Source organism: Anomalospiza imberbis, chromosome 20, assembly GCF_031753505.1.
Source record: "Anomalospiza imberbis isolate Cuckoo-Finch-1a 21T00152 chromosome 20, ASM3175350v1, whole genome shotgun sequence".
Taxonomy (NCBI): domain Eukaryota; kingdom Metazoa; phylum Chordata; class Aves; order Passeriformes; family Viduidae; genus Anomalospiza; species Anomalospiza imberbis.
This window is the reverse complement of record NC_089700.1, coordinates 4,764,581-4,789,673: the sequence shown is the minus strand read 5'-3', so window position 1 is coordinate 4,789,673 and position 25,093 is coordinate 4,764,581. Positions and strand designations below refer to the sequence as shown.

General features: G+C 41.6%; 1 protein-coding gene across 14 annotated transcripts in view; it reads right to left on the bottom strand.

The window, feature by feature from the left end:
* The window catches only part of CUX1 (cut like homeobox 1), a 307,420-nt gene that overhangs the window by 213,079 nt on the left and 69,248 nt on the right, over positions 1 to 25,093 (bottom strand). For 13 of the 14 annotated variants that reach the window (XM_068210258.1, XM_068210246.1, XM_068210247.1 and 10 more), the window contains one exon: positions 7,248 to 7,358. In XM_068210258.1, coding sequence (XP_068066359.1) covers positions 7,248 to 7,358 — 111 coding nt within the window. Of the gene's footprint in view, positions 1 to 7,247; positions 7,359 to 11,224; positions 11,329 to 25,093 lie in introns of those variants that run through there. The other variant, XM_068210252.1, reaches the window with a different exon arrangement.

Sequence of the window (25,093 nt, the reverse complement as noted above, 5' to 3'; positions counted from 1 at the left end):
AGAAAATAGGTTTTAAGAGCATTTTACAGACACTTCTCCCCCTAAAAATCAAGACTTCATCCAAAACTGACCACAGCAGAGTGGCCCTGCAGAAACTTGGGGCATTTGGGAAGGTGTTTATTAGAAAAGCTTCAAACTATCATTTGTATTTGGGGATTTGGTTTGGGAGTATTTTTACTCCCCATATTAATAGTTTCTGGTTTTCTTTCAAGCAGATCCAACTATTCACTTATCCACTGTCAGAGCAAGGACAAGAATCTCTTGTAACTGGCAACTCCTGTTAGAAGAGTTATTTGTGACAACATTGTGATTTTAATGAGAAAAACATGTTCCTTTAATTACACCTGAGTCACTTTGAGGTGGTGCAGGTGAGCTGAGGCTTACAGACAAAATAAAAAAGGAAAAATACTAATTGAAGATGTTTAATTATTTCTTTGCTTGGTAAATAGACATAGGAAGGAAGAACAAGGATATTGATGCCTGTTATTTTTATAACTCTTGAAAATAAGTCAAACTATTGAAAATAAGTCAAACTATTTTTATAACTCTTGAAAATAAGTCAAACTTATTGAATTATTATTGTTCAGAGTAAATTTAGGAACTGAACTTCAGACTCGCTTTGCAAGTGATCTCCATATAAATTCCAAGTTTTATACTTAGCTTACCATAAAATAGAAAGTAAGAATGGCTGGTAATTGTTGGTACCACAGTGAGAAAAATCTCAGTTATTTCAGCTAAAAAATGACAATGTTTTCCCTTAAAAGCCAGTCAATGGTACATCAGTAAATCACGTTATATCTTAATGCACACTACGTGAAGTACAAGCATCCTGCAGGAGGAAGGATGACAAATGCTCTGACACACTGAGCATTTTTCCTTGAGTTGTGACCTTGGAAAGGTTCTCCTCTTTCAGCCCTCACCCCCAACCCTCCCCTGCTCTGGCCACTTTCCAACTGGGTCAGCCCTGCAAGGTTCAAGCACAGGCAGGAACAAGCAGGGAAAAACAAACTGTTTGCTTTGCCTTTTCAGCCTCAGTGACAGCAGAAACTCACTGCAGCATCAAAGGCTTAACAAGAGAGATTAACTTGTAAATATTTGCTTACAAGTGTGTCCCTTTGTAAACCACAATAATACCCCAAATATCCCCCCCCTTCTCCTTTTCTGCAATGGGAAATGCTGCACCCTTGGCATTGCAATCCACCAGCTGCAGCCAAAGCTGGGAGAAGAAAAGTGAATTTTTGAAAATGCTCAAATGAAAGAAATCTACATTACTAACAGCAAGTGACTTCGGAGGAATTAATTTGTTCAACTGCTCCAATGAGCTGGGTTGCATCAGATGTGTACCCCTCTTGAGTGTTTCTGGAACTCTTGAATAAAGTAATTGCCTGTACATTTTCAGATTTACAAAAAGACTTTTGAGGTAGATGTGCTGTAGAAAATTGATTTAAGGGTATCTTGAGAGAGAAACAGTAACTCAAGGTGGCCCAGGTGATGTGATTTCAGGAAAATGCCTTAAATTACACTTCTCTGCCTAAAAACACACAACACACTCGTGACTTCTGCAGGTCAGGGGAACTCTTCCTGGGTTTCAGACCTTTCCAAACGGTGTTTGAAAATCATGAACTATGAAATCCTACATAGCAATAATCCCCAAAATATGGCCTCATTTGCTAAAAAGACTTTCTCAAGCCCTGTTATTCCCAAATAAATGGCACAGATTCTGCTGCCACCCTGCCCTGCTGGCAACAGCACAAGTTAAGACAATAAAGACATTTATTTAAAAAAAATAAATGAATGAAGTTTAGTGAGTATGGTAGGAATGGTCAGTGGAGGTCAGTTTTAGGAAAATCCTAGAAAAATACAACTGTGAACTATAATTGTTTTAGTGTCCTCTCACTTCCAATAAAAAAGCAGCAAGAGATCATAATACAGAAATAGATGTTAGAAACACTGTGTGATGGTTTCCTGTGAACAAAGAGAATATGCTAAAGTGAAATATGTATTAAATAATCCATCCAGGATAAGGTTAGAGCTGATTTAACCCCTCTGCCTCCACAAGACTGGTGTTTAGATCACATTTAAAGATATAGAGATAGATTTTATAACTTTTCTGGAAAAGTCACATAATAATAATAATAAAATACTTCTCAATTTAGCTTTTGAAATACCAAGCCCATGTAGTACAAATTAAAATAATTTACCTGGCAAACAAAGCTCTTAAGAATAAAAATGTGGGAAGGCAGGACATGGCACCTAAATATTCATCAAAGGGGGGAAAAAAGAGAAAACTAGGAGGGAAAGGGAAAAAAATGAGGAAAAAGGAAAGAAGAGAGGAAAAAGAGGAGGAAAGTGGGAAAAGGAAGAAGGAGGGGGGAAGGAAAAAAGAAAACAATAAAAGGAGAGGAACAACCCAGCTGTAGATGGCAGCAAATCAATATTCACCCCTCTGTACACAGACACTGAGAACATCAATTATCCTCAGACAGACTGTGTGTTTTCAGTAGATTTTGTTATCATTTCCACTTTGTCACACAGACTAGACCAAAGTTGACTGTGCAAAGTCTCTGGGAATCAACATTACCCACAGTTCTGAAGATCGTGCTCTCATTTCAAGAACTAATTCAAGCAGCAGAATTATTTTATATTTTTTTACCCTTAATTATATTATCTTTTCCTGTAGAGACTGGCTATTTCAATAGAATACTCCAGAAACACTGGAGACAAAGAATTTAAGAATTTTGCACTTTGAAAAACTGAGCCCTTCCATAGTAACTGTCTTAATTTCCTTTAGTTCCTTATGACTTGCAATTATAATGATTTTTTTTTTTTAAAGCTTGTGGATCTTAAAGATATGCATCACCTTGACACACAGCATGAGGATTAAACCATTACTTGTGTAACAGAAGATTTTACAGGCATCTTTCTTTCTCTTTGGGGCACTGCAGAACTGTGATGGAGCAGGATGGGGATGGTTTGGGTGACACTGATGGAAAACAGCTTTGATGTAGACAGGTAAATGTCATTTATTTGAGATGAACCAAGGGCTCGGGTCAGCAGTCCAGTCCGTGTTCAGGTATTATTTTGTTTTCTAGCACTTTCCCATATTCCAGTTTCCAGAGTATCTTTGTTTGAGAATTTCTGTTTCTGTGCTTAGAGGTTCTCCCACATCCCTCCATAACTCTGCTACTGAACCTTTAATCTGCTTTACAGGATTCAGATGGGAATTTGGGCATTTAAAGGTAATCTTGACTTTCTCAATCTCACCAGCTGAGGTCATTTACAACCCAGAAACTGCAAAGGGCAAAACCTGTGAGGAATCACCCATCCAATTTACCATTTCACCCATCAGGATAAAAACCAGAGCCCACAGCAACAGGGCAAGCTCCTGTCTCTAATTCTGGCCTTTATGCAGGCACCTCACATCTGCCTCATTCTGTAGAGCTCACAATCTCCCATTATAAAATTACTTTCTTATTTCATTTCCCAAGAGCAGCTGAGGCAGGCCTCCCAGGCTGGTCTTTTGTCTCGTGACCCCTGGTAATAACCCCACAGCTCAATATTACCTGGCTTAGGTACCTGGCCCAATCCTAGAGAAAAGCAATGGAGAGTTACAGGTTAAACAGTCTTAAAAGTGGAAGTATTAGATAAGATTTTCAATGTTTAAAACAGAAATAGGTAAGCAAAAAGTGGTTACTGAACTAAGAATCTGGGTAAAAACAAAAGCAAGGTTATCAACATTAGGAGCTATCTACACTTCATTCCAACAATTATTAACCTGTGCACCTGGAATTATTTAGAGACTAAAAAACCCCAACTCTCAAAGATGGTCATTCAAACATTCTGTTATTCACACCAGAATTGACATATATGAGGACAGGATTAAGTAAAACAAGAATTTCACAGAGGTTAAAACACCCCAGAAATACCACAGTTGGTCACAACAGTTCAGGATTTGTCACTGTAAGAAAATAATCATCTGATGCAGGCTGGCAATTCACATGATATATTTTGAGATGTCTTCCAAGTAACAGTCAAGTAAAATTGATGTTTCAAGTAATCTCCTGACCAGTCTTAGCCTTCCACAGTAGCTGCTCAGGGAGAAACAAATTGAGACTGAAAATATTCCAAAACATCTATGAGCAGCAGGTCTGACATGACCTCCTAAAAGGTGTGAAGAGGTAAAGAGTATTCTTGCAATAACAGGTTAAGAACCCTTTCTGAAAGTTTCTGCACAACCACTGCTGAATTTTCTGTTCATGTAAAGTTCCCAAACATGAGATACTTCTTCCCAGAGTCATCTCCCAGTATGCCAAGACAGAAATAGTATTTTAACATTTTTAAATACCAAAAGCCCTAGGGACATTCCTCCAAACATGAAAACATTGTATTGCTTTTGCAGCAATTTGATAATTTGCAAAGAAGGCAGAAATGACCCAAATAGATCTGTCACAACTTTTAAAATAAAAAGAAACAGAAGTATACTCAACCTCATAAGGAATTTTTGGAATCCTTTTCTGCTGCACAGGAGATAACTTTCAGGGGATATTATGGAAAGTCTAGAGGCAGCAATGAATAGGAAAGTCAAGGCAATTCACACTTGTCTCCTGATTTATGGTGGGACTGGCAAGGGCAGAGGAAAAGAGATGCTGGCACAGCCTAAACCAGGGCATGCAGGCAGGGGAAACACAAAATGGAAAGTACAATTCTGAAACAGATTGTTACATTTAACAATTCCATCTTTGTGGCTTTGTTTCTTCTTTGAATGCCAAGAAAGTTGTTACTTCATCGTGGAAATTGAAATTGAGCTGTACACTGGGTTATTTATCTATCTGAAGAACATTCTGCATCCAAGCTGGTTTTCTACCACAGAACTCTTTTGTTATGAAAAAGAGCACGTTGGATGTTTTAGGAACTTAAATGTATCAGTCTGGAGATGCCAGTGTCCCCCTGTGCATTCCCCGTCCACCTCAAGGATGTTTCCCATCCTGGGGAGGTTTCCAGACAAAGCTGCAGTTACTGATCCTGCCTTCTGATTTCCAACTGCCTCCCAAACCTGCTGAAGTTTGGAGAAATGTTCCCAGACCTCCCTGCTTTTTGGGAGTGCAAAAACAACTGAAGGTGAACACACGCTGCACAAGCTGTAAGTTTTGTGTGAGGAGGAAATCCAGTGCAGTTTTCCAGCTGGACACCCCCACCTACCACAGCAAATCCCTTGGACAGGACAGACCTTCCACATCTGAGCTCCCTCCATGCCCCTGGAGGCAAAAACTACATCTCAAGTTGGCTACAGCTGCCTATTCATACAGTTCAGATACTTCCTTCTAATTCTTTGACCCCATTTTCATTCTTTCTCTGTCACAGGAAGTAGAAGTTGCTCTTCAGAAACAAAGCTGCAGAAGAGCACCACGGCAGAGAAGGCAGACAAAGAAAGAACCTAAAAAAATCATGCCAGGTTCTAAAGGAATGTGGTTTCATAGGGGTCCCAGGACAAAAGATGGGGATGTAGAACCTAGCAGAGATCCCAATTTCCTCAAACACTGGGGATGTTCAGAGTGTTGTTTTGAATGTAGTCCTTGAACAAATAAAACTCATGTATTCTGGAAAAAAATAGAGGCTACAGAATTGTATTTTGTAAAGTAATATTTAAAACCTTCCCATCAAATGATTTAACTTCTGTATCCTCCTTTCTAGAAAGGACTAATTGCATATAATTTCCCACTGTATCTCTTAAAGTAATTACAAGAGGATCTATTTGCCTCTGTACATTCCTCTCCCACTGAGTTACCAAGGTGCTCTCACAATACACTTTAAAAATGTACAGTTTTGGGGGTTTTTGTCTGTTGTTCCCCTTCTGCTCCAAAGAAATAAAACTGGCTTGAAGAAATCCTCCTGAAATCTGTAACATGCCATCAGATGGGAACTGGCAGCTACAGCCACGTTCTAAAGAATTTGTCATTTTACTTATAGGAAAAAAAGGAAGGCAGCAGGAAACAAATTAGGTTTTTTAGTATGAACTTAAGCTTCTAGAAAACAACTGAAAATGTGTCCCCAGAATTCCACGTATTTTCTGGATTCTGTACAATTTCCTGTACTCTCCATATTCTTTCACTTCTGTCCTTCCTTCTTCTCTTCCCAATAGTTTGCAAAGGGAATCAACTCACCCTCTCAAAGCTCCTGAACTCACTCTTCAAATTCTTTTACACCTTTTAAAAAGTCCTGCTCCTTCAAAGCTGCACTCCCTAAATTCTCTCTTCCTCAAAGAGAACTGATTTCTGCCCCACAAAGCTTCCTCAGGGCACTAGATAAACAACACTGCCTCTTCCCCACGAGTCCCTCCTGCTCTCACATTCCCTTTCCCCCTGTCTGGGTCAGCATCCCCAAGGATGCAGAGCAGCATCTGCTGCTGGAGAAGCAGCACTGAAGGTTAGGAGAGCTGCCTGCTGCTTCCCTCCCAGGAAGAGCCTTGGAAGGAGCTGGTGCTGGCATATCAGTTATCTGGAGCTGGCTTTGAAACGCCACAACATTCCTGGATGAACAGATTGCTGGCAATCAGCAGGGAAAAATACCCAAATCCACAAAACAAACAGAGGAGCCAGCCAGCCCTGAGCACTGCTCTGCTTTCAGCAGGGAACCAAGTGAGATTATCTGTGGGTTTGAGCTAACTGCACATGAGGAGTTTAAACACTCCCAGCCTCTCACACATAAGATTCACCTTTCCCAGTTTTCCCACTGGTTTTACCCCTGCAAGTTTTACCCCACACCTGTGCTCCATGCACATCCTCCCAGGGGAGCTTGGCTCAGCCCTGACCTTGTTGTGTTTCCAGTGAAATCAACAGCAAAACTTAATTTAATTTTTGATGGGAAAATGAGCATCTTTGAAGTTATGCCCTTGATATAGATTTATTTAGGCAGCGAAATGTCACTTTCTACATCCAAGTGCTCCCAGAGTTTGGATTGCTGAAGAATTTTTTTTTTTGCAATTTTCCTGGTTTACATTTTTATATAATTTAGAGCAAGCCTGTTTGAAGGCCAGTGTTGATGCTTCCTCTAAAAACATCAATCCACATTTCAGTATTTACAGAATGCAAAAGCTCCCTGATGAGGAAAACATCATAAGCAGGTATAAATAAGGACCTGACAATACATACAAGAAAATTATAGAAATAAACATTTAAGAAGAAATCATCACTTCCACATGCCTAAGACCACCTACTACAGCAAGAGACTGGGATAGGTTTTCTCCTTACCTCTGGAGTGTTTTTCTTGAACTCACGACTTTGCTCAATAAGTTTTTTCCTGGACTGCTCACTTTCATCTTGCCGGTTCGCCAATATTGTTGCTGTGGTATCGAGCTCCCTCTGTTAAGAAAAAGAAACAGAAACAAAATTAAAAAAAAACAAAAAAACCAAAAAAAACAACAAAACCACCCAAAAAAAGAAATGAAAGAAAAAAAGAAATGCAGTCAGAGCTCTGTTTGTCACGGAAATAAAAAAGACCAAAATCCTCATACATACATCATGCCATTGGGAATATGGAGATGGAAGGGCTAGGGAGCAGCACAGTACAAGCACCAGGCTTCCAGAGATCTGACCTCCTGAATAACAGCAAATGAAGGGCTACAGCCTTTTGGATTCCATCTTGCAACCAAAACATCACCATTCTTCTCAAAACTATTCACGGCTCCCCCTCAGCATCACACAGGACAGGAGCAATGGCACACAATACACACCTCCTAATAAATCCCCAAGTCCAGTGAAGATTGCAGATCTTGAACATATTCAAATCAGGTTTATTTTCACCTGCCTGCTTTTTAAAGATACTGGTTTTCCCCATTTTGAGTTATCCTATTATAAAAATGTATTAATTCAAGTATTGATTAACCTTGTACTGGACTCTGGACTGGTTACACCTCAGTCACTCTTCATTTCCTATGACATGCTGTATATAACTCCATACTGCCACTGCAGTGCTCTTTTCTATTTAAGATTTGCCTTATTTGAATACAAAATTATCTTTTTGGAATCTATTCCTCCAAGGTTATTAGCAGGTATGTCCATTTCCTCTCCAAAACGTATCTTTTTTTAAGCACCTGATGAATGCCATAGTATCTTCCAACAGTTTCTACTGAGCTGAAGCACTGGCCTCACTGTTCTCCAGCTTTTTCCAAGTGTTTTATCCCCATCCCAATTCCTCCACTCAGTGCTGTGCCTCCAAATGTCACCATAACAGATCGAACGAGCCACTTATCAGTGCATAAACCAACAATACTCAATCTTCTCTGTCAGTTTGTGCCTCTTCTGCAGTATTTCCACATAATATGAAAAAATAAAGGCGAACCTCTCCATTCAGCTACAGACATCGTTCCCCAAGTCACTGGGAGAATCAAGAATTCATAAAAGAAATTTAGCACTGTTTTAAACTCTTATTAATTCAAAGAGAGAAAAGCCTGGCTATGAGAAAAGTTCATGAGAAGTGAGAACAACATGCTAAAGCAAGACTATCTTCACCTCATCCCTCTGCCAAGGTGCCTCCAACCTGCCTGCAAAACTCCCAATATTCTCCACCAGAAATTTGCCACACTTCTGGAATTTGTTCCTAACTCAACCACCTGTAAGAGACCAAAAGCACAAGGCTGGGACATCCTGTCAGGTCTAACACCAGACCCCAAATAGGTGGTCAAGTTGCTGACTTGTTACTAGATACAAACACTGCCATCTAAATACTCTGAAAAAGCCCAATTCCTAATTTTAGATACATTTCTGAAAGGGTAAATCCTGGCTGGATGCACATGTGTCTTATGGCCCTCCATATTTTGACTTCTGGATGGAAAATAAAAAACCTTTTGAATTCCCAACTCAAAAGAACCAATAATATTTTCCCCCTTTAGGTTTATTAGCATAAAATTAAGATTTTTTAATAAATATATGGACCACAGTTATCCTAATCCTTGGAAACCAGCTCAATATGACAAATGGATTTGAAGCCAAGCAGTGTGCTGGAACCAGTGACCTAAATATTGTCACTGAAATGCTTAAAAGTCATTCTATATCTGACTTTGGGTAAAGAAACAGGGCAATATGTCCACCAGATCTTGGTTTGGAATTCTGTAACATATGTGAAATCTATTGCAGAAAAGTGGGAAATACTTAACAGTTGGATAAACCACATTTGAAATTCATCCCAGCTAAGTTTATGCAAGAAAAAAGAGCAACAGAAACCAATGTGGTTAAGCAGAACTATAAAGAGCAATATAACGGCTAAGCAGAAGGCTTTTAAAAAATATAAACAATCTGGTACGGCCAGAAACTTGGAAAACTATATTTAAAAAGGAAGCACACATTTAGAGCCAAGCAAAGAAAACACAAATCATGAAGAAAGAGGGAATTTCAGTGGAGCAAAGAACCAAGTGCTTTGGTTTCCAGTATCAATCCCTAGCAAGGAACCTGACCAATGGAAAAGCAAGACTTTTAAAGACCCGTGCTTCCAAATTTAGAGACAAGAAAGGAAAAGAACTGATTAAAAAAGAAATAAATGTCTTATTTTGTGCTACCATGAAGAGTCAGGTAGCAAATGACAAAGGACTTTCTCACCTCGCTGCGTGACTGATAGCGGTGGCACGGCGCCCTTACACCAGGCTCCTTGCTGTTGCTTTCTGAATTCCTTCTGGGACAGGTCTGATCATTCCTCCCCACAAAACATTTCCTCCTGTGACATACCAGGCACAGACACTGTTGCCAAGGAGAAGTGCCAGCACACCACTGCCCTGAGCTGTCTGACTCTGGGGGCTGGAGCTCCAGATCTTGCACTGATGAGCGACTGAGAGCGTAAGATGCAGCTCCAGCTGAGGAGCAGCAGGTATCTAACCCCATGATCTGATAAAAAGTAAGGTATGAAATCTTCAAGCCATGTCATAGTTAATAAGAACCAAATCAAAACTGTTTGGATAATTGCTAATCTTTTCTTCCTTACTTGATCTGAACAGTGTACAATGCAAGTTTCATTTATTTAAACCTAATAATAGAAACAGGATTACAACCCAAAAGGACTAATGGCAGATTTTTCATACTTTTGTGATTTAATCTTATGAGATAGTCCAATCTTTAAAAAAAAAATTTAAAAATGCAGTCAATGCATTATTTCTGCAAGCAGGCTCATTTTAAGGAGCAAATAGTAGTTACTTCAATATTTCAAACCTGACTACATTGTAACACTCAGACGTAAACACTTCCCCAAGCCTTGTAATCACTCTCTAAGTAGATAACAAGTAAAAGGAGACATAATTCTGCACAGAGAGAAGTGTGTCGGAGAGTCAAAAATAGGAGCCCATGTCTCAGTATCATCCTTCATCCTTCCCTTTGAAATCAAAAGGGTTCCAATGAAAAGCAAACAAAAACCAGGGCTCAAAGGTGTTGCAGCGCTGACCTGGCTGTGGAAAGGATTCAAAGCCTGGAAGCGTCAGTTCCACCGATTCAGCAGTGGCTAATGAACTTTCTGGCCCAAAAGGGCCACCTGCAGAAAGGGAGTCACTGCTTGGAGCACATCTTGAGAGAACGAGCAAGACCATTATCCCTCCCCCTGCCCCAAAGTCCCATCGATTTAGGGCAGGCACAGTTCAGAGATAACTAAAGAACTCTCTCCAGGGTTTCTACTTTGACCCATTTCAACAAATTTACTGGGGGTGGGAGGGAGGCAGTGGGAGGCGAGGAGACAAGAAAGTCTTATGTTCCTAAGAGTGGGAGTCATTAGAAACAGTCCCCAGAAAACAAACATTAAAAGCTTTCTTTCAGGCAGTACAGAAATAAAAAATCTAAAACTAGGAGGGTCAATCCACTATCCAGTGTAACAACAATCACCTTGGAGTGAAGTGATGTTCTCTTAACTCAGGTACTTCCAGACCCTGTTAGACTCCCTGCTCATCCTGCCTCTGTCACCCCAGGGTGACGTGGCTGCATGGGACCCACCAGAGCAGAGGGAGCCTGCTGAAAACATCTCACCCTTCCCTGCCTACCTTCTGCTGCATTGAACCTGTCCAGGGCCCAGCTGTGCCCACGAGGAGTGGCACCATTACAGCAGGGAGAATGGAGCTGGAGTGAGGGGGCTGTGGAATCCCCCTTCTTGGCACCAGCCTGCAATTAGCTTGACCCCAAGTAATCATGAAACTGCAGGCTCACTGCAGGCGAGTTTCAAGGTTGTTTTCCTTTACTGCTGACATGTCTTTGCCTACCAGATGCATTCTTTGATAATCACCCAGCAGCAGGTCTGCACCACTGACCAGTTAAACACAACAAGGCCTTTCCTTTCCGTAATAAGAAGATTCAAGTCAGCTCTTCCATGCCTGAGACCTGGGAGCTGCTGGGTGGCTGCTCTCAAAGTTGAGTCCTAAAAATTACTCACATAGGAAAACAATTTTGGAAAGAAATTGAACTAGCTTGGCTATTTATGAAGTTTCTGTTCCCTCAGCCACTTCTAACAGTTACTGGCCACTGCCCTGCCATGGGCATTTCACAACCAAAGAAACCACCACACTTCAGCATCCCAATTCCCCCAAAAGCTGCTCCAACAACCATAACTAGTCTTCAGTCTCTGCTTTGAACCAGTATTCCCATGGAATGAAGTGACAAAAACCTGTAATAACCATCTGTAAGTACTGTGACATAACTGTATCCCAAACTTTTGTAATTCTCCCATATTTAAATGTTTAATCCTTGCCGCATTTACCAAGCTCCTCAAGTGGAGCAAGAAACACATATCACAACTTTAGGACAAACTCGTTATTCCCTGGTAGGCTTCCAGATGTGGATGCAAGCCTAAGCTGTGCCTTTGAAAGCCTTAAGCATGGCTGCAGAGATTAACAGGACACCAGGAAGATTTTTCATAGAAAAGGTGGTCAAACATTGAAATGGGCTGCCCAGGGAGGTGGTGGAGTCCCCACCCCCGGAAAGGTTCAAGAAACAACTGGATGTGGCACTCAGTGCTCTGGTTTAGTTGTCAAGGTAGAGATCAGTCACAAGTTGGATTTGATGATCTCAGAGGTCTTTTCCAACCTTAATGATTCTGGGACTCACCATAAACTCATTTTACTTATTACAAGGACCAATACAAATCACAACTTCATGTAGATTAGGAATTTTCTACCAGTAAATGTAGCACTAACCACTTCCCCTGAAATCCTGTTTCTGTGTATTTAAGGTATTTCCCTTTATCACCAGCTCAATCAGTTCCCCAGTCTACTGATCATCTGCTACTGAAAGGAATTTTCAAAAGTTTCATTTCTGTTTTCATCCTCTCACAGGAGGGCATTTGTCAGATCTATCAAAGCTCTCAATGTAGCTTTTTGCAATTTTTAATTTCCTATTAAAGGAAAATTTCCTGGTGCCAATGTAGAAGCATCTGGCACAACTCTGCACACTCACAGTCTACTTGTCATGGGGAAATTTTACATTTCCCTGACTGCTCCACGAGGCAATCCACCCTTCAGTCTCAAAACCCCATCGTTTGCACCTATCCAGAAATCAACATACCAATTATATAAGTATTTCAAAAATATTTCAGGAATTATAAACTGCTTTGCAAGCTTGGTGTGTTACTCTGGAAAAACAAAGCCATGTTCACCTGATAAAGCTCTAGATTATGACTGGGGGAGAAACCACAGAGCTGACACTGGGAATTTTTATTAATGTCTGTTTTGACTGTAAAAGGCCAGCCCCAGTTCTTAGCAGAAAGTGCTTAGAAAGGTAAAATATTGTAAGGATTCTGTGAGCAGAGTTTGTGTCAGCCTTCCTGTAAAGGCCCTTTCTAAAACAAGCAAAAGGAAAGACCAGACAGTTCAACAAAAGCACATCATCTCAAGAATCATGATCCCATCTTACAACTCAACAGTGACTGCTGAACAAATAACAAAAAGCAGAATACCTGTAATTTACACACCCAGAGGAAGGAAAAAAAATAGTAAAAACCCACAAGCATTAAAACACGTTTCTTAGGAAGCATTTTACCACTTGGCAAACTGATGCAAGTACCTTTCACACACAGAATTAGTTAGAAAAGTTCAATAAACACATTTTATTTTGCATACTGAAGTAATTTATTTGACTCCAAGTAAGTTTTTAAACAAGCTTTCTTTCACTGGAACAAATTTAGGGCTCTCTGCAATGCTTTTGGGACAGGGAGCCAACGTGTGTGGTGGCCACTGCATAGAACAAAGAGAGCAAGAACAGAGGTGCCAATGGAGCCATCAATAAAATTATCTTAATTAGCAGGCTACTAAAAAAAAAAAAAAAAGGAAAAAGTAAAAAGGGTGTTGTGGCTTTGTCTGCTCACAACAACAGCCAGTGCCACAAATGTAGGCAGAGACTATCAAACTATCTTCCAAGAGGGGAAAGGTAGCACTGGTTTTTCACAAGGAGTTGCAATCAGCAGAAAGAAGCCACACAGATATTGATGCCAGCAACAAATGCACTGTGAGGGGAAAAGCCTGGCAGTGCCAGAGCCAAGATGATTATTCCTGTCTTTTCTTCTACACCTTGAAGTCAAAACTTTTCAGAAAATGCAGAGAACTGGAGACTATCCAATGCCAAAGATCTGTACTGAACAAAACCTTTTCTCTCACTCAAGAAAATAAAGAAACGTTGCCTATTTGTTTCAAAAGGCAGTTTTTCTTCTTCCAGCATTATTTACTCCCTTTCCATCCTCCTCAAACCCAGGTGCAGAATGACTGCACAAGTCCCAGGCACGAGTGTCTCCAGCCCTGCTCACAGTGGCACCAGGTGGGTGATGTGCTCTGCCCTCTCTCCAGAAATAAGGCTCAGGTTCATTCACAGCACCCTCAGCCTTCACCCCAAAGCTTCTCTCCTCCTCCTGCTGCTCAGTTTCTACCCCAGACTGTCACTAATCCCTTTGTTCCCACCAGGTCCACCCTCACCTCAGCCCTACAGCAGCACCATTCACCTTGAGCACTGGGTGAGCTAAAACCCACGTGGAGGGTGGATTTTCCCAGAGGCAGCAGCACTCCCTGCTCTCTGCATCCCCCAGCCTGCTCCTTTCCCAGCCTTCTCCCAAGCTGCTCTCCCACAGAAGCTCCAGAGTGTGAAACCCCCAGCTTCCATTACCTCACCCAAAGACCCGCAGTTGGGGCTCAATACCCGGCAGAGAATCTGTCAGCAAACCCACTCCACCAGTTACTTAACACTCTGCTCGGTTTTGCATTGCAGTTCATCACACTTTGGAAGGGTATAAATTTCCTAAAAAGTGAGTGTTTGCGGGGAGAGGGCTCCCGTGGTTTTGCAAGCACAGCACATCCCCAGCCAGCCACGGCTCCCGTCCCGCCGGGGAGCTGCCTACAGCTTCTTCACCCACTTCCCACACCACCATTTCACACTTCCACTGAAAAACAAAGTTCAGACCGGTTGCTTCAATACCCACAACAGAAAAAAACCAAAAAGGAATGAGTTAATTTAAGTGTTGCTGCGGTGAGGCTTCTCAGAAGGGAGGATTTCAGATGGATATAGCAAGGGGACAGTGGGAAGTGGTGAGGGCTGCTCCAGCTTGGAGCAATCTGCTCACCCACCATGCACTGGCTGTGGTGTAAAATCACCATACAACCCTGTGAACACCTGCTCGAGTGCCCTGTGCTGGCTTTCTACAGCTAAAATTAAGTTCATCATGGTTAATCGCTATGAAAGAAACAAAAAAATGCCTCAGCCTTAGTATGGGTGGTGGGGATTGAAACTCCATATTCTTCTGCCAAATGAAATCAATTATGGGAAACCAAAGGAAACTCACTGCTGCTTGCACAGCCCTTGCCTGGGCAAGACCCAGTGCCAAGTCCATCTGCCTGACCTCCTATCTCACTGGCTGATCACAGGCTGACCAAAGCACAAAGCCAGTGGCCAAACTGACCATAGCTCTGACCACACCACAGCAGCCAATTACCCCGTGGCTGAAGTGGCCACAGAGAACATAAAATCCAGCCTGGAGACCATGGCACGCTGGGTCCCACCAGGCCAGGCTGCCCTTCCCATCCCCTCCACTTCTGTCACGGCCAGCAGGGGCAGGAGGAATGTCCCCCGTCCCCTCCTCAGCCCTCCACACACACGGGTGACGGGGAATGGAGGACACTGAGAGCAAACAGACAGCTCAACCATGTTTGAGACCCAGCAAAGTGGGAGCCAGGAGACGCACAGCACCCATGACCCATAAAACACCTTCACTGTGCTTCTGATCCCAGCAAAGCAGACAGGAGATGCACAGCACCCATGAGCCACAAATGACATTTTTGGTAGACGATTTTAAAAAGAGTTTTGGCCCTTCAATTGGAAAAACATATAAAATAAAAGGCAATTAACTGGTGAATGGGTACAAACTACTGAATGCAATACTCTTGCCATTTGTCTGAAGCCCAAGTGCAGCAGCCCATGCTCAGGAGGAAGGGATTATTCTGCCGTTTTGTAATAACACACCTTCAGCAAATGTCTTACTTCCAAGAAAGATCAGATTCATGAGCTACATTAAATAATTCTTTTGACCACAGATCAAAGTAAAACCTAGTCTTAAAAGAGTGGTTTAAGTATCAGAAAGTTCAACTCTTTAACGAAGCTCTGTTACATCATTTAAAGTATTGAGTTACTCTCGTTTCCAGCCTGAGCTGTGCTGGTAAATGAAGCATGACCAGGCTTTAAGCAAGACTTGTCCTGTAACACAGACCGGGATTTATATCTTGCTATACAGGTTGCCACCAATAAATCAATTATATATATATATATATATATATATATACACACACAGGTGTCTTTCAGTGTGAGTTCTGGGAACTTGCTTTTTGAAAAAGAAAAAAATAAACTCAAGCTTTTTTATTTTTATTCTAAATGAAAACGAACTTGTTGCTCAGCTTTTAGTCAGCTTCTCCCAACTCCTAACTACGCTGTCTTCTAGAACAAAAATGCACAATTTTTATTTGATTAAATGTGTTATTAGTTTTAATTTTTTAACAAGGTTAACCATTAGACTGAGTCCATCCCAGCCGCCACCCAATAATCCTTCAGTCTACAAATGCAATTTCCAATCTCAAAGCTACTTCAGCTGTTTCCTAACATTGGGATATAAAATATTTACCAACAAAAGTATAAATACACACTGAAAAAGCAACCTAAAAATACTCTTAAAACCACATTTCAACAAAGTAATTCCTTCAGGGATGGGAAAAAATTACCATGGACTTGAACTAATCACCTCATGTTTTGCTCCCTTCTCATGTTTTTGGGCTTTGCAGAAATGGGATAATGGATGAATAAACTATCCTACCATGACAAATATGGTTTGGAAAGATGGGCTAGGCATAACTTGGAATTTTTTGTTGTTATAAGTTTAAAATCTTAAACCACAGGCATGTGCACTAGGGAAAACCTATAAAACATATAATGGAAATGCTTCTCTTCTAGCAGGCCCAATTTCACCTCCCCTTCTACTGCTGATCCAGGGACACATTTAAATTCTCATTTTTTTTCCTTCACTGGAGGTCTCTGCTCCCTGCTCAGCAGCCCCATGGAGCAGTGGGCACGGGACAGGGACACAGAGGAAGCTGGATGGGGAACTTGTGTTAAGAAATCAGCAGTAACAATAACAAGATCAGAAGAAAATTACTGGCAAATGAAATTGCTGTTTGATAAACAATTTAAGCAGGAAGAGTATTTGGCAGAGGGTTTCCAGGGAACGGTCCTTGACTCCTGACTAACATGCTTCCTCCCTTGGTCTGAGTTTGTTGACTTTCTGGGCACTGCTGTAAGGTTTAGGCAGTTTCCCATGATGGGAAAATACAGCTTTTTTTGAGAAGTTGACTGTGAATGCAATTGGTGGATGTTTTCTAAAAATTATAGATATAAATAGGAAACAAGAAAGCAACAACTGCTTTATTTAGGCTTTTTCTACTACTAAAAAGTCCCATTTAGGCTTCTTAGTATCCTTTCTGATCTAAACCCCAAACACTGACTCAGTTTGGCATGACAACACACGAATGAGAAACTCCTATCTGGCATTTAATGCCAACAGCAAATGTGACACATTTTGGACAATTAAAGGGAAGACCAGATTTTGAAGCTTTTCAGAGATTTTTTACAGGTTTTTATGTTTAATCTGGATGACTACAGTCCAGCATAGATAGATACCAACCCCACTTCACACTGAAGTGAAATCAAGAGGCAGAGGCGGTGGAATGCAGAATGCCTTTTCTAGGTGTTTCCCAACAACATATTGCAGTACTTAGTTAAGCTCATTTTCTGTGACATGAAAAGGAAAATAGCAGAATTGACTCATGAAGTAAAATTAGCTGATGTACAGTCACAAGGAGGCTGGATTGGAGCTGACAGCAGCCAGAACTGCATTTAACAAAAACTAACAAGCTTCATGCTAATAATGGTGCTGGTTCAGAGCCACAAGGACTATTCTCTGTATTTTTAACATGGACTGACTGTTTTTAAACCAACATTTCTAATAGCATACCCTAAAGTGTACATCAGGAAATATTTAAAGACCTTCCAGAAGTGATGCATTAAGAAAGGCATTTATAAAATAGTTTTTAAACACTGCAGATCTGGCATTTCCAATCAGGAGATGCCTCCAAGGAGGCACCAAGCCATGGACAGCCAATATCTACTTGCTCCATGATCACAACTAAGGTAGACAGGACAGCTAAAACACTTTTTTAACCGGGTAAAAAAAAAAGTTTGGTGATAATTTACAGAATTACTCCACTATTCACTGTAACAAATCACCCTAGAATGAAAACAACAGATTTAGCTGCAGTGGCACTGTCAACCTCGCTATGATACACTGGCACTAAAAAGTCCTTAATTTTGGCTATCAAATACAATTTCAATTTCTTGCACTTTAGGGCAGTAAAAACAATTCTGTGAAGACTCTGTGTTTACAATCCCGCAGTAAAGAATGCAGCTGTCTCAATCAGTGCTGATTGTCTGTTAATTAGCTCAGTTTTACAAGCTGATGGAACAGATTACTTCATTCCCTCCCCACGCTCAGAAAGAAACTACAAATACAGTTATCTCCAATACAGTAATTTTTGCTTCCCATCAGTTTGGGGAGGTAGATGATGTTCCAGGGACACAAGTGATCTCGTTACCAAGAAATGATTTATGTTTGTGTCTTTGCCAGGCACTCTGTCATACAGCAATTTTCAGTCCATATATAAATACACACACATCTCTCTAATCCTGTATGAAAACTGAAATAAAGAGCACCACTTCCTGATAAAATGGAAATACCTCCCCTCTCTTTTGCTGTGGCTGAAACCAAGTAGATGATCTTCAAGGTGCCTTCCAACCCGTTTTATGATTCTAGGATTATCAGAGTCCTTTAGGAACAAAAGTCAGGTCCTTATGAACAATTTCCTATCTGTATTATGCATTTAATCAGAAACACCTTTCTGACCTCAAACCAGTACCGAATTTTGTGACCTAGAGCAGCAAACTGCAGGTTTTTAGTGAAGAGCTTGAAGTTGCTGTTGCCATTCTCCATCCCCATGTGCTTTTTTCAGCAAACCACAAGTAAATAGCTGGATTACCTCTGAGCTGCTCTCTCAGATTCACTGCCTCTAGTACCTCCATCATTTATCTAGACACTCTTGAAGAGACGCCAAATTTTAGCTTTCAAACATGCAGACAAGAGGTTGGACACCCTCATCCAAATGCCAGCAAACACTTCTGCTGAGAAAACCGATGGAACACTATAAAGCCCCAGGCCTGACAATATGAAACAGATCCAAAAATGCCTTTTTTTGAAATGACACAACATGCTACACATTGTATCAAACAACAGAGGTTTCACTTTGAAACTGATTTTCTTTCTTGCTCAGTTTAGATCCTTCATGATTAGGAAAAGACCAAAAAAATATGTAGCTAAAGAACATCTGTGTATTTAAAAGAAAACTCATTTCTGAGTGTACATGTAGCTACTAAGCTTATTGCAAAAGTGGCAAGTGAGCAAATATGAAACTCCACAAAACCATGAAATTATTAGACCACCAGAGCTGGGTTCTGGCAGTGTATCTGGGTGATAAGTACAAAGGATAATCTAAATAAAAGAGTAAATTTTTTCTACACAAAGACATCTGTGGACATCTGCTCTAACAGCAGCATCCCAGAGAGCCTAAAACCTCTTAAGGATTTTCAGATTTCAGTATACAAAGAATGTGAGAGTTTAATTTTTGCATTATGGACAGGCATCCAAAGCAGATGATTGAGAACACCTTGCAGAAAACTCTCTGGATCCACAGAACCAGCACTGGGGGAAGAGAAAGCCTGAAATGCAGCAGTCACCTTAGGTTAGAGATGTAAACCTGGGCAATGAGGGAACCAAGACCAACAACCACCAGCCAATGCCTCAGTATTTCTTCAGCTATAGTTTTTCACTTAAGTTTAGCTAAATCATATTTCTCAACCCTATAAGCACTTCTTTCACAACACCTAGCAAAAAGGCATTTAGAATATGATGCTGGCTTCCCAAAGTTCTTCTGCAGACCAAAATAAAAATGGAGGGGAGGGGCATGTTAGGTTTTGCTGGGAGGCTGGTTGGTTGTGTATTTTCTAAATAAAGGTTTTATTCTGATACTTCTTTGGTATGTTTTGTTTTGGTATGTTTTGTATGTTGTCTCCCATTCTGAGAGCTGCCTTACCTTAGACCTGAGGACAACTGCTTGGCTTCACCTCTAAACACCAAACAAAACACCTTTGCTGAGCATGCAGCATCAAGTGCTGCATTTACATCCCTGACTTCTGCTACTCCAACGCTTCCTTGGCTTTCAGGTGCCAGGGCACAGACAGTTACAGCCCTGGGAAGTTTCACCAGAGTTCCTCTTGAACTGCTGCCATCCCCTTGGCTGCCTGGTGTTGCGACATCCCAGTTGCATCCCATCCCTTCCCACACGGGGAGGAGGCAGAGGTGTGAGAACTGGGGACCAGGGCTTGGGGCTCCAGGGGAATCCGGCCAGGCACCCACAGGAATGTTAGAATCCTGCTAGAAAACAGCAATTTACAGAGGGATAGCTGGCTGCTGTTTGATGTAAACGAAGCACTGCTGGTGAGCCCTCAGCATCATCTCAGGGTGTATGAGTTACGTGACTGTAAATCAATCTTTAATCTTTGTGCTCCATGTGCAGCCATCCACCTGCCACTGCAGACAAACAATCCCCAAAGGATTTGACAGCCTTTCCTCAATCTCTCTCAGCCCTCAGCAGGACACTGTTTAGGGTTGAACTGGCTCAGGTTTGCTGTGGGATGGACCCTGAAACGCTGGGAAATGTTTGGGAAGGAGCAAAGCGTGTTACCTCAGTTACTTCTCCGGGGCACCACCATTACAGAAGCTACAAGGCAAAACAAACACCTACACACACTTTCCTATTTTTGTGTAAAGCCTCACTTGATCTGCTGCTCTATCCTCCGTTCTTTGTATTTGACACATTTCTAGACAGATAGATTATGCTCTAGAAAATTGTCCATGATAAAAGGGGAGAGCATGAGGTTGGGAATTATGCTTTCAAAGCAGTACAGTTTCTTCTGTGTCTCTGCCCAGACAATAACAAAGATAGCAAAAATCACCAACAATTAGATGAGAAATAGACCACTCCTTGCCCATCTATCCACAGAGACTGCAGCAGCCCTGTGCTGCTGGTCCTGCTCACCCATTACCACGGGCAGAGGATATTTAGAGAAATGATGCAAAATGCCTTTCCTTCTTTTGACACTCCTGCAGTGTGCCCTAATCTTGTGCTTTAATCCAGCCCTTTGTGGGTAAGGAATAAAGCTACTGCTGCATTTTTATACTGACTACGCACATCAGTCAAAAAAACCCAATATACAAAGTGCCCTAAATAGTCAGTCAAAACAGAATGACAAAATTACACATTACTTCTGCCATTACATGCTCTCCTTTACCATACGTCTAAGGTAAGCAGAATGCCACCTACATAATGGATTCAGCCCTGGAGTAAGGCTGGACTGCCGAGGCTGCTGAACCTGAGGTAACACTCCATCACTTATTTACTGCATCTCTAAAGCATTTCAGATTCTAAGCTGAATATATATTTCACACAGTACCAAAACTTTTAAATATCCACAGGAAGATTTCATTTTTATAGGCAATAAACATTAAATCTAAAGGACTGGAACATAAAAAGTGTTTTAATACCATATAAATCACCTTTCCCTAGACAGAATAAATCTCTGAAGGTTTTAAGGACTGCAATATAAATTTTTATGGCAAATTATCTACATAGGAATTACTTGCACGGGATGCACTTTCACTTCTCCCTCTCATTTGCATAGTGCTGACAATCTTTTCAATCAAAATGTTCAATCCAATTTGGGAAGTCCAGAACACAATGTGCAGCAATGCTGGGCTAAATGCTGGGTGGTTGGTTCCTCCTCCTCTCCATCGGGAGTTTCCCAGCTGCTGCTCCCTCTGTCAAATACAGAGGCTGGCTTTGCACAGCTAACACCACCAACAGGTAAAAATTAAGGCTTAGATGAGTAGCTATGTCCTTGTGCAAAGCATTTGTTGACTTTACTAACACAGGAGCCTTCTACAAGGCCTGGCAGCTAAGAGCTCATGTCACGCTGCAAGGAACACTCTGCTAAATCAAAGAGTGACACGGTCTGATTGGGAGGGTCTGAATTAAGGAGGAACAGCCAAAATCATTCTTTGGGATGCTCAGAAGGGACATTTAATTGCAAAGGTGGTGCAGCACTGAGAGGTCATAATGGGGGAACTTCATTGGTGCTCTGCTAGGACAGAGACACAGAGTGGGTGACAGGCCCTGCTCAGGCAGGACATCGAGCACCCCGCTGGAGATTCCTCCCATCCAATGTGCCCACAATGGTAGGATCTCTCCTTTGGATGCCTCCAAAGGAACCCAAACCTAAGGAGATTACACCTTCAGTCAAGGTTTCACGGCTCTGATTTCCAGCTAACCAGTTAATAACCACAGAGGGTGAGAGGCTGAGTATTTTTCCTGGTGAAACAATAAGAGCTCGCTCCCCAGAGCTTCTGTCCCGACCTGCTGGCACAAACACTTCCTCATGACTGAAGCACAAACATGCACAAGATGTGCAATGCCCGAGTCTCCAAGCGCACCCATCCTCAAAGGAAAGGCTCCCTAGAGGTGTGGTGTACCACTTTTACCAAAAATACTTGGGTTTATTCACTGTTTCATTACAGCAAAAAATGTGCTGACAAGGACTCTCACAGAAATGACCAGAATTAGTTCTTGGAAAACCTGTTGCCTTGAAGTAAGGTCTGAAATGTGCCTAGGACTTCACCAAATCTCCCCTCAGGGGAAATCAAGGAACCTACAAAGTTAAAGCACCTGAAGAACAGCGAAGTCACAAGGGGAAAGGAAAAAAAAAAAAACTAAAAAAAAAGTAGGAAGTTTGCAAAGAGAGCTAAGAATAGCACTGCTTTATTTCCAATGTATATTTCCCTTAGAAAATATTTTTGGGACTTCTGTCCTACCAATCAAATTAAGATAACAGAGCAGAGGAAGAAACACAAGTCAGTTCCCAGACAGTTTCCTATGCTTCAAAGGTATTTATTTAATAAGTACCATGTATGGATAAAATGAGATCATCAGCCCAGTCACAAGATGGTTCTCCAAATTTTTAATGAAGCCCTGCAGTGTGTGATTTACAGAGTGATGGTTGGTGCACGCTGACTGCAGGAAGCAGCAGCCCCGAGTGCCAGAACGCCCCGAGACTCAGAGGGTGGGAGATTTCTGCTCCAGGAGGGGAGGGAAGACCCCACTGAAATCCATGAAAATCAGGGACTTGCCAAATAAAAAATTACAGGGTCATTTCCAAGACACAGAGTCCTGGCAAATGAAATGAGGTATTTGCTTTCTATCTGATGAAGGAGTGAAGTGACATAAAGCTTTCTTCCACATGATTTCACAAGCTTTTATTACTTTCCTGAATTATCTTTGAATCTAGAGGATGGAATATTATTTTCTTTTGAAATATCAGGTTGTTTCTAGTCTTCCCACTTGTACAATCCACAAAACCTATTAACATTTTCAGTAATTAATGCTAATACTTGAGAAAAAAAAGCCATTGTGTTAAGAAATGCTTTAACAAGATCAAGAAAGAAAACAAGTGCTTCTCAGACTGTACATAATTTATTTTGCTACATAATTTTTTTTTCCACAAAACCCCAAGTAGGGACCACGTATCACTGTGTTCAGTGCTCATCTCTTTTCTCTCTTTCCCCACAAGTGCAAATTTTACAAAAACATTTATTTTCTTCACCACAGAAATTTTCTTCACTAAACACACAGACCAGTTCCTCTCTGAACTTCCCTTTTGGGGGAGGGGAAAAAAAGAGGGGGGAAAGAGCTTTTGAGCCTTTCTCTGCCATTATCTTAAACAGTTTGATAGACAGATTTTTCTTTTTAATACTTTGAATGCAGGCCTGATTTATTTGATTGGGGCCCTGCAAGGATGAGTTTCAAATGCTCCAGGATCACAGATATTTCTATTTGAGGCCCACAGTGATGCAGCTGTGCCAGGGGGATATCAAGGCTGGCTCACCTGGCTCTCCAAACACCGCAAGGGCACTTGCATGAGTTCAGCACACAGGAGCAAGAACCAGGACTTCACTTGCAGTCAGGCTGATGAACTTAATCATACTGGAACCAAGACACACTGAACTGGAAAGTCTGAGTCAAGTTGTGGCTTTTTTCCCAAACAGATCATGAAAGAATATTCAGCCCTAAACTTAGAGCAGCTCAACTATGTATTTTATAGGATATTTATCTATGAATCAGCAGATCACAGACTTGAAGGCCAGACATTCTTCCCACTCCAGCCTTTAGTCATTTGATCAGGAGAGCCAAGAAAGAACATGCTGAAGAAGTTTATACCAGTTCTACTCAGAGGGGAAAAAATGAAGGGTTAAAAAAATTAAATAAATAAGGAAATCAGCAAGTCTGAAGCTAGCAAATAGAGAAATTCCAACAGGAAGAAGCAGGGATCTGGAATGCCAAGGCAAACCACGCTTGCTGCTTTGGGGTGGGGTGGAGGGCATCTCTAAAATAATTACCTTTTAAGTAGGTTGAGCTCACTGTCAACCCCCCTGGCTAAAGCACACAACCAAAAGGCAAGTAAATTCCTTGGAAAATTAATAATTTTCAACATGAACTGAAAGTTGAACAAAGGTTGTGTACACGGGTCAGAAGGGGCCCTCAAGCCTACAGAATTCACAAGAATTGCAGAGCACAAGCTGCACTTGACAGATGCGGCTCTGTTCCTCCAGCCCCTCTCCTCACATAAACTCACTACATTCCTTCACCATAGTAAGGGTTTTCCACCCAGAAAAACCTCCCAGTAGAAGAAAAAAAAAAATAATCCACAGACCATTGTACATCCTGCTATAATTTGGCAAGAGAAGGTGGCACAGACTGCTCAGCATTTTGGGAAGTAAGTTGTTTCTGTCCACTAAAGTATTATTTTAGTGTTGTAAGTTAAAAGTCATTTGAACTTAAACACTGCTGAAAATGAATGCAAACCTAAGCGTGCCCACAGGCACCCCCAGCAGATGGGAACTGGCTCCTGAGTGTGCCTGAAGAAAGGCAGACTTTGTGTGTGGATGGGGCTGGGAGGGACCAGGGCTGGGGCTCGCTTCGCTCTCCATGGCTCTGTGCAAAGGCTGTGCCCAAGTGTCCCCAGCAAGCACCACAGCTGCAGTGTGGGCCCCAGACTGGGCACTTCGGGCACAGAAGGACAGGACAGGACTCCAACATTGGCACCTTCCTCAGTTCCTTAGCCTAAAATAATGTGGGTGTTTGTGGAAAACTGCAATGCAAAGCCTAAACCACGAGGCCTTTCTGGGTGGTGCTGACAAGACCAGAGCATCTGCTGGCAAGCTGAATGAGTTCCCCCAAAGCTACACACAAACCTCATCTGTGAAACAAATTTTTTTCCCTTCTGGATCAGTTCTGCAGCTGACTTTTCCACAGACTTTGCCCCTAAGGAATGCCTCAGCTGCAAAGCAGGAGGAATGGAGATGCACGGCATAAACATGAATGCGCTGTGAGGGG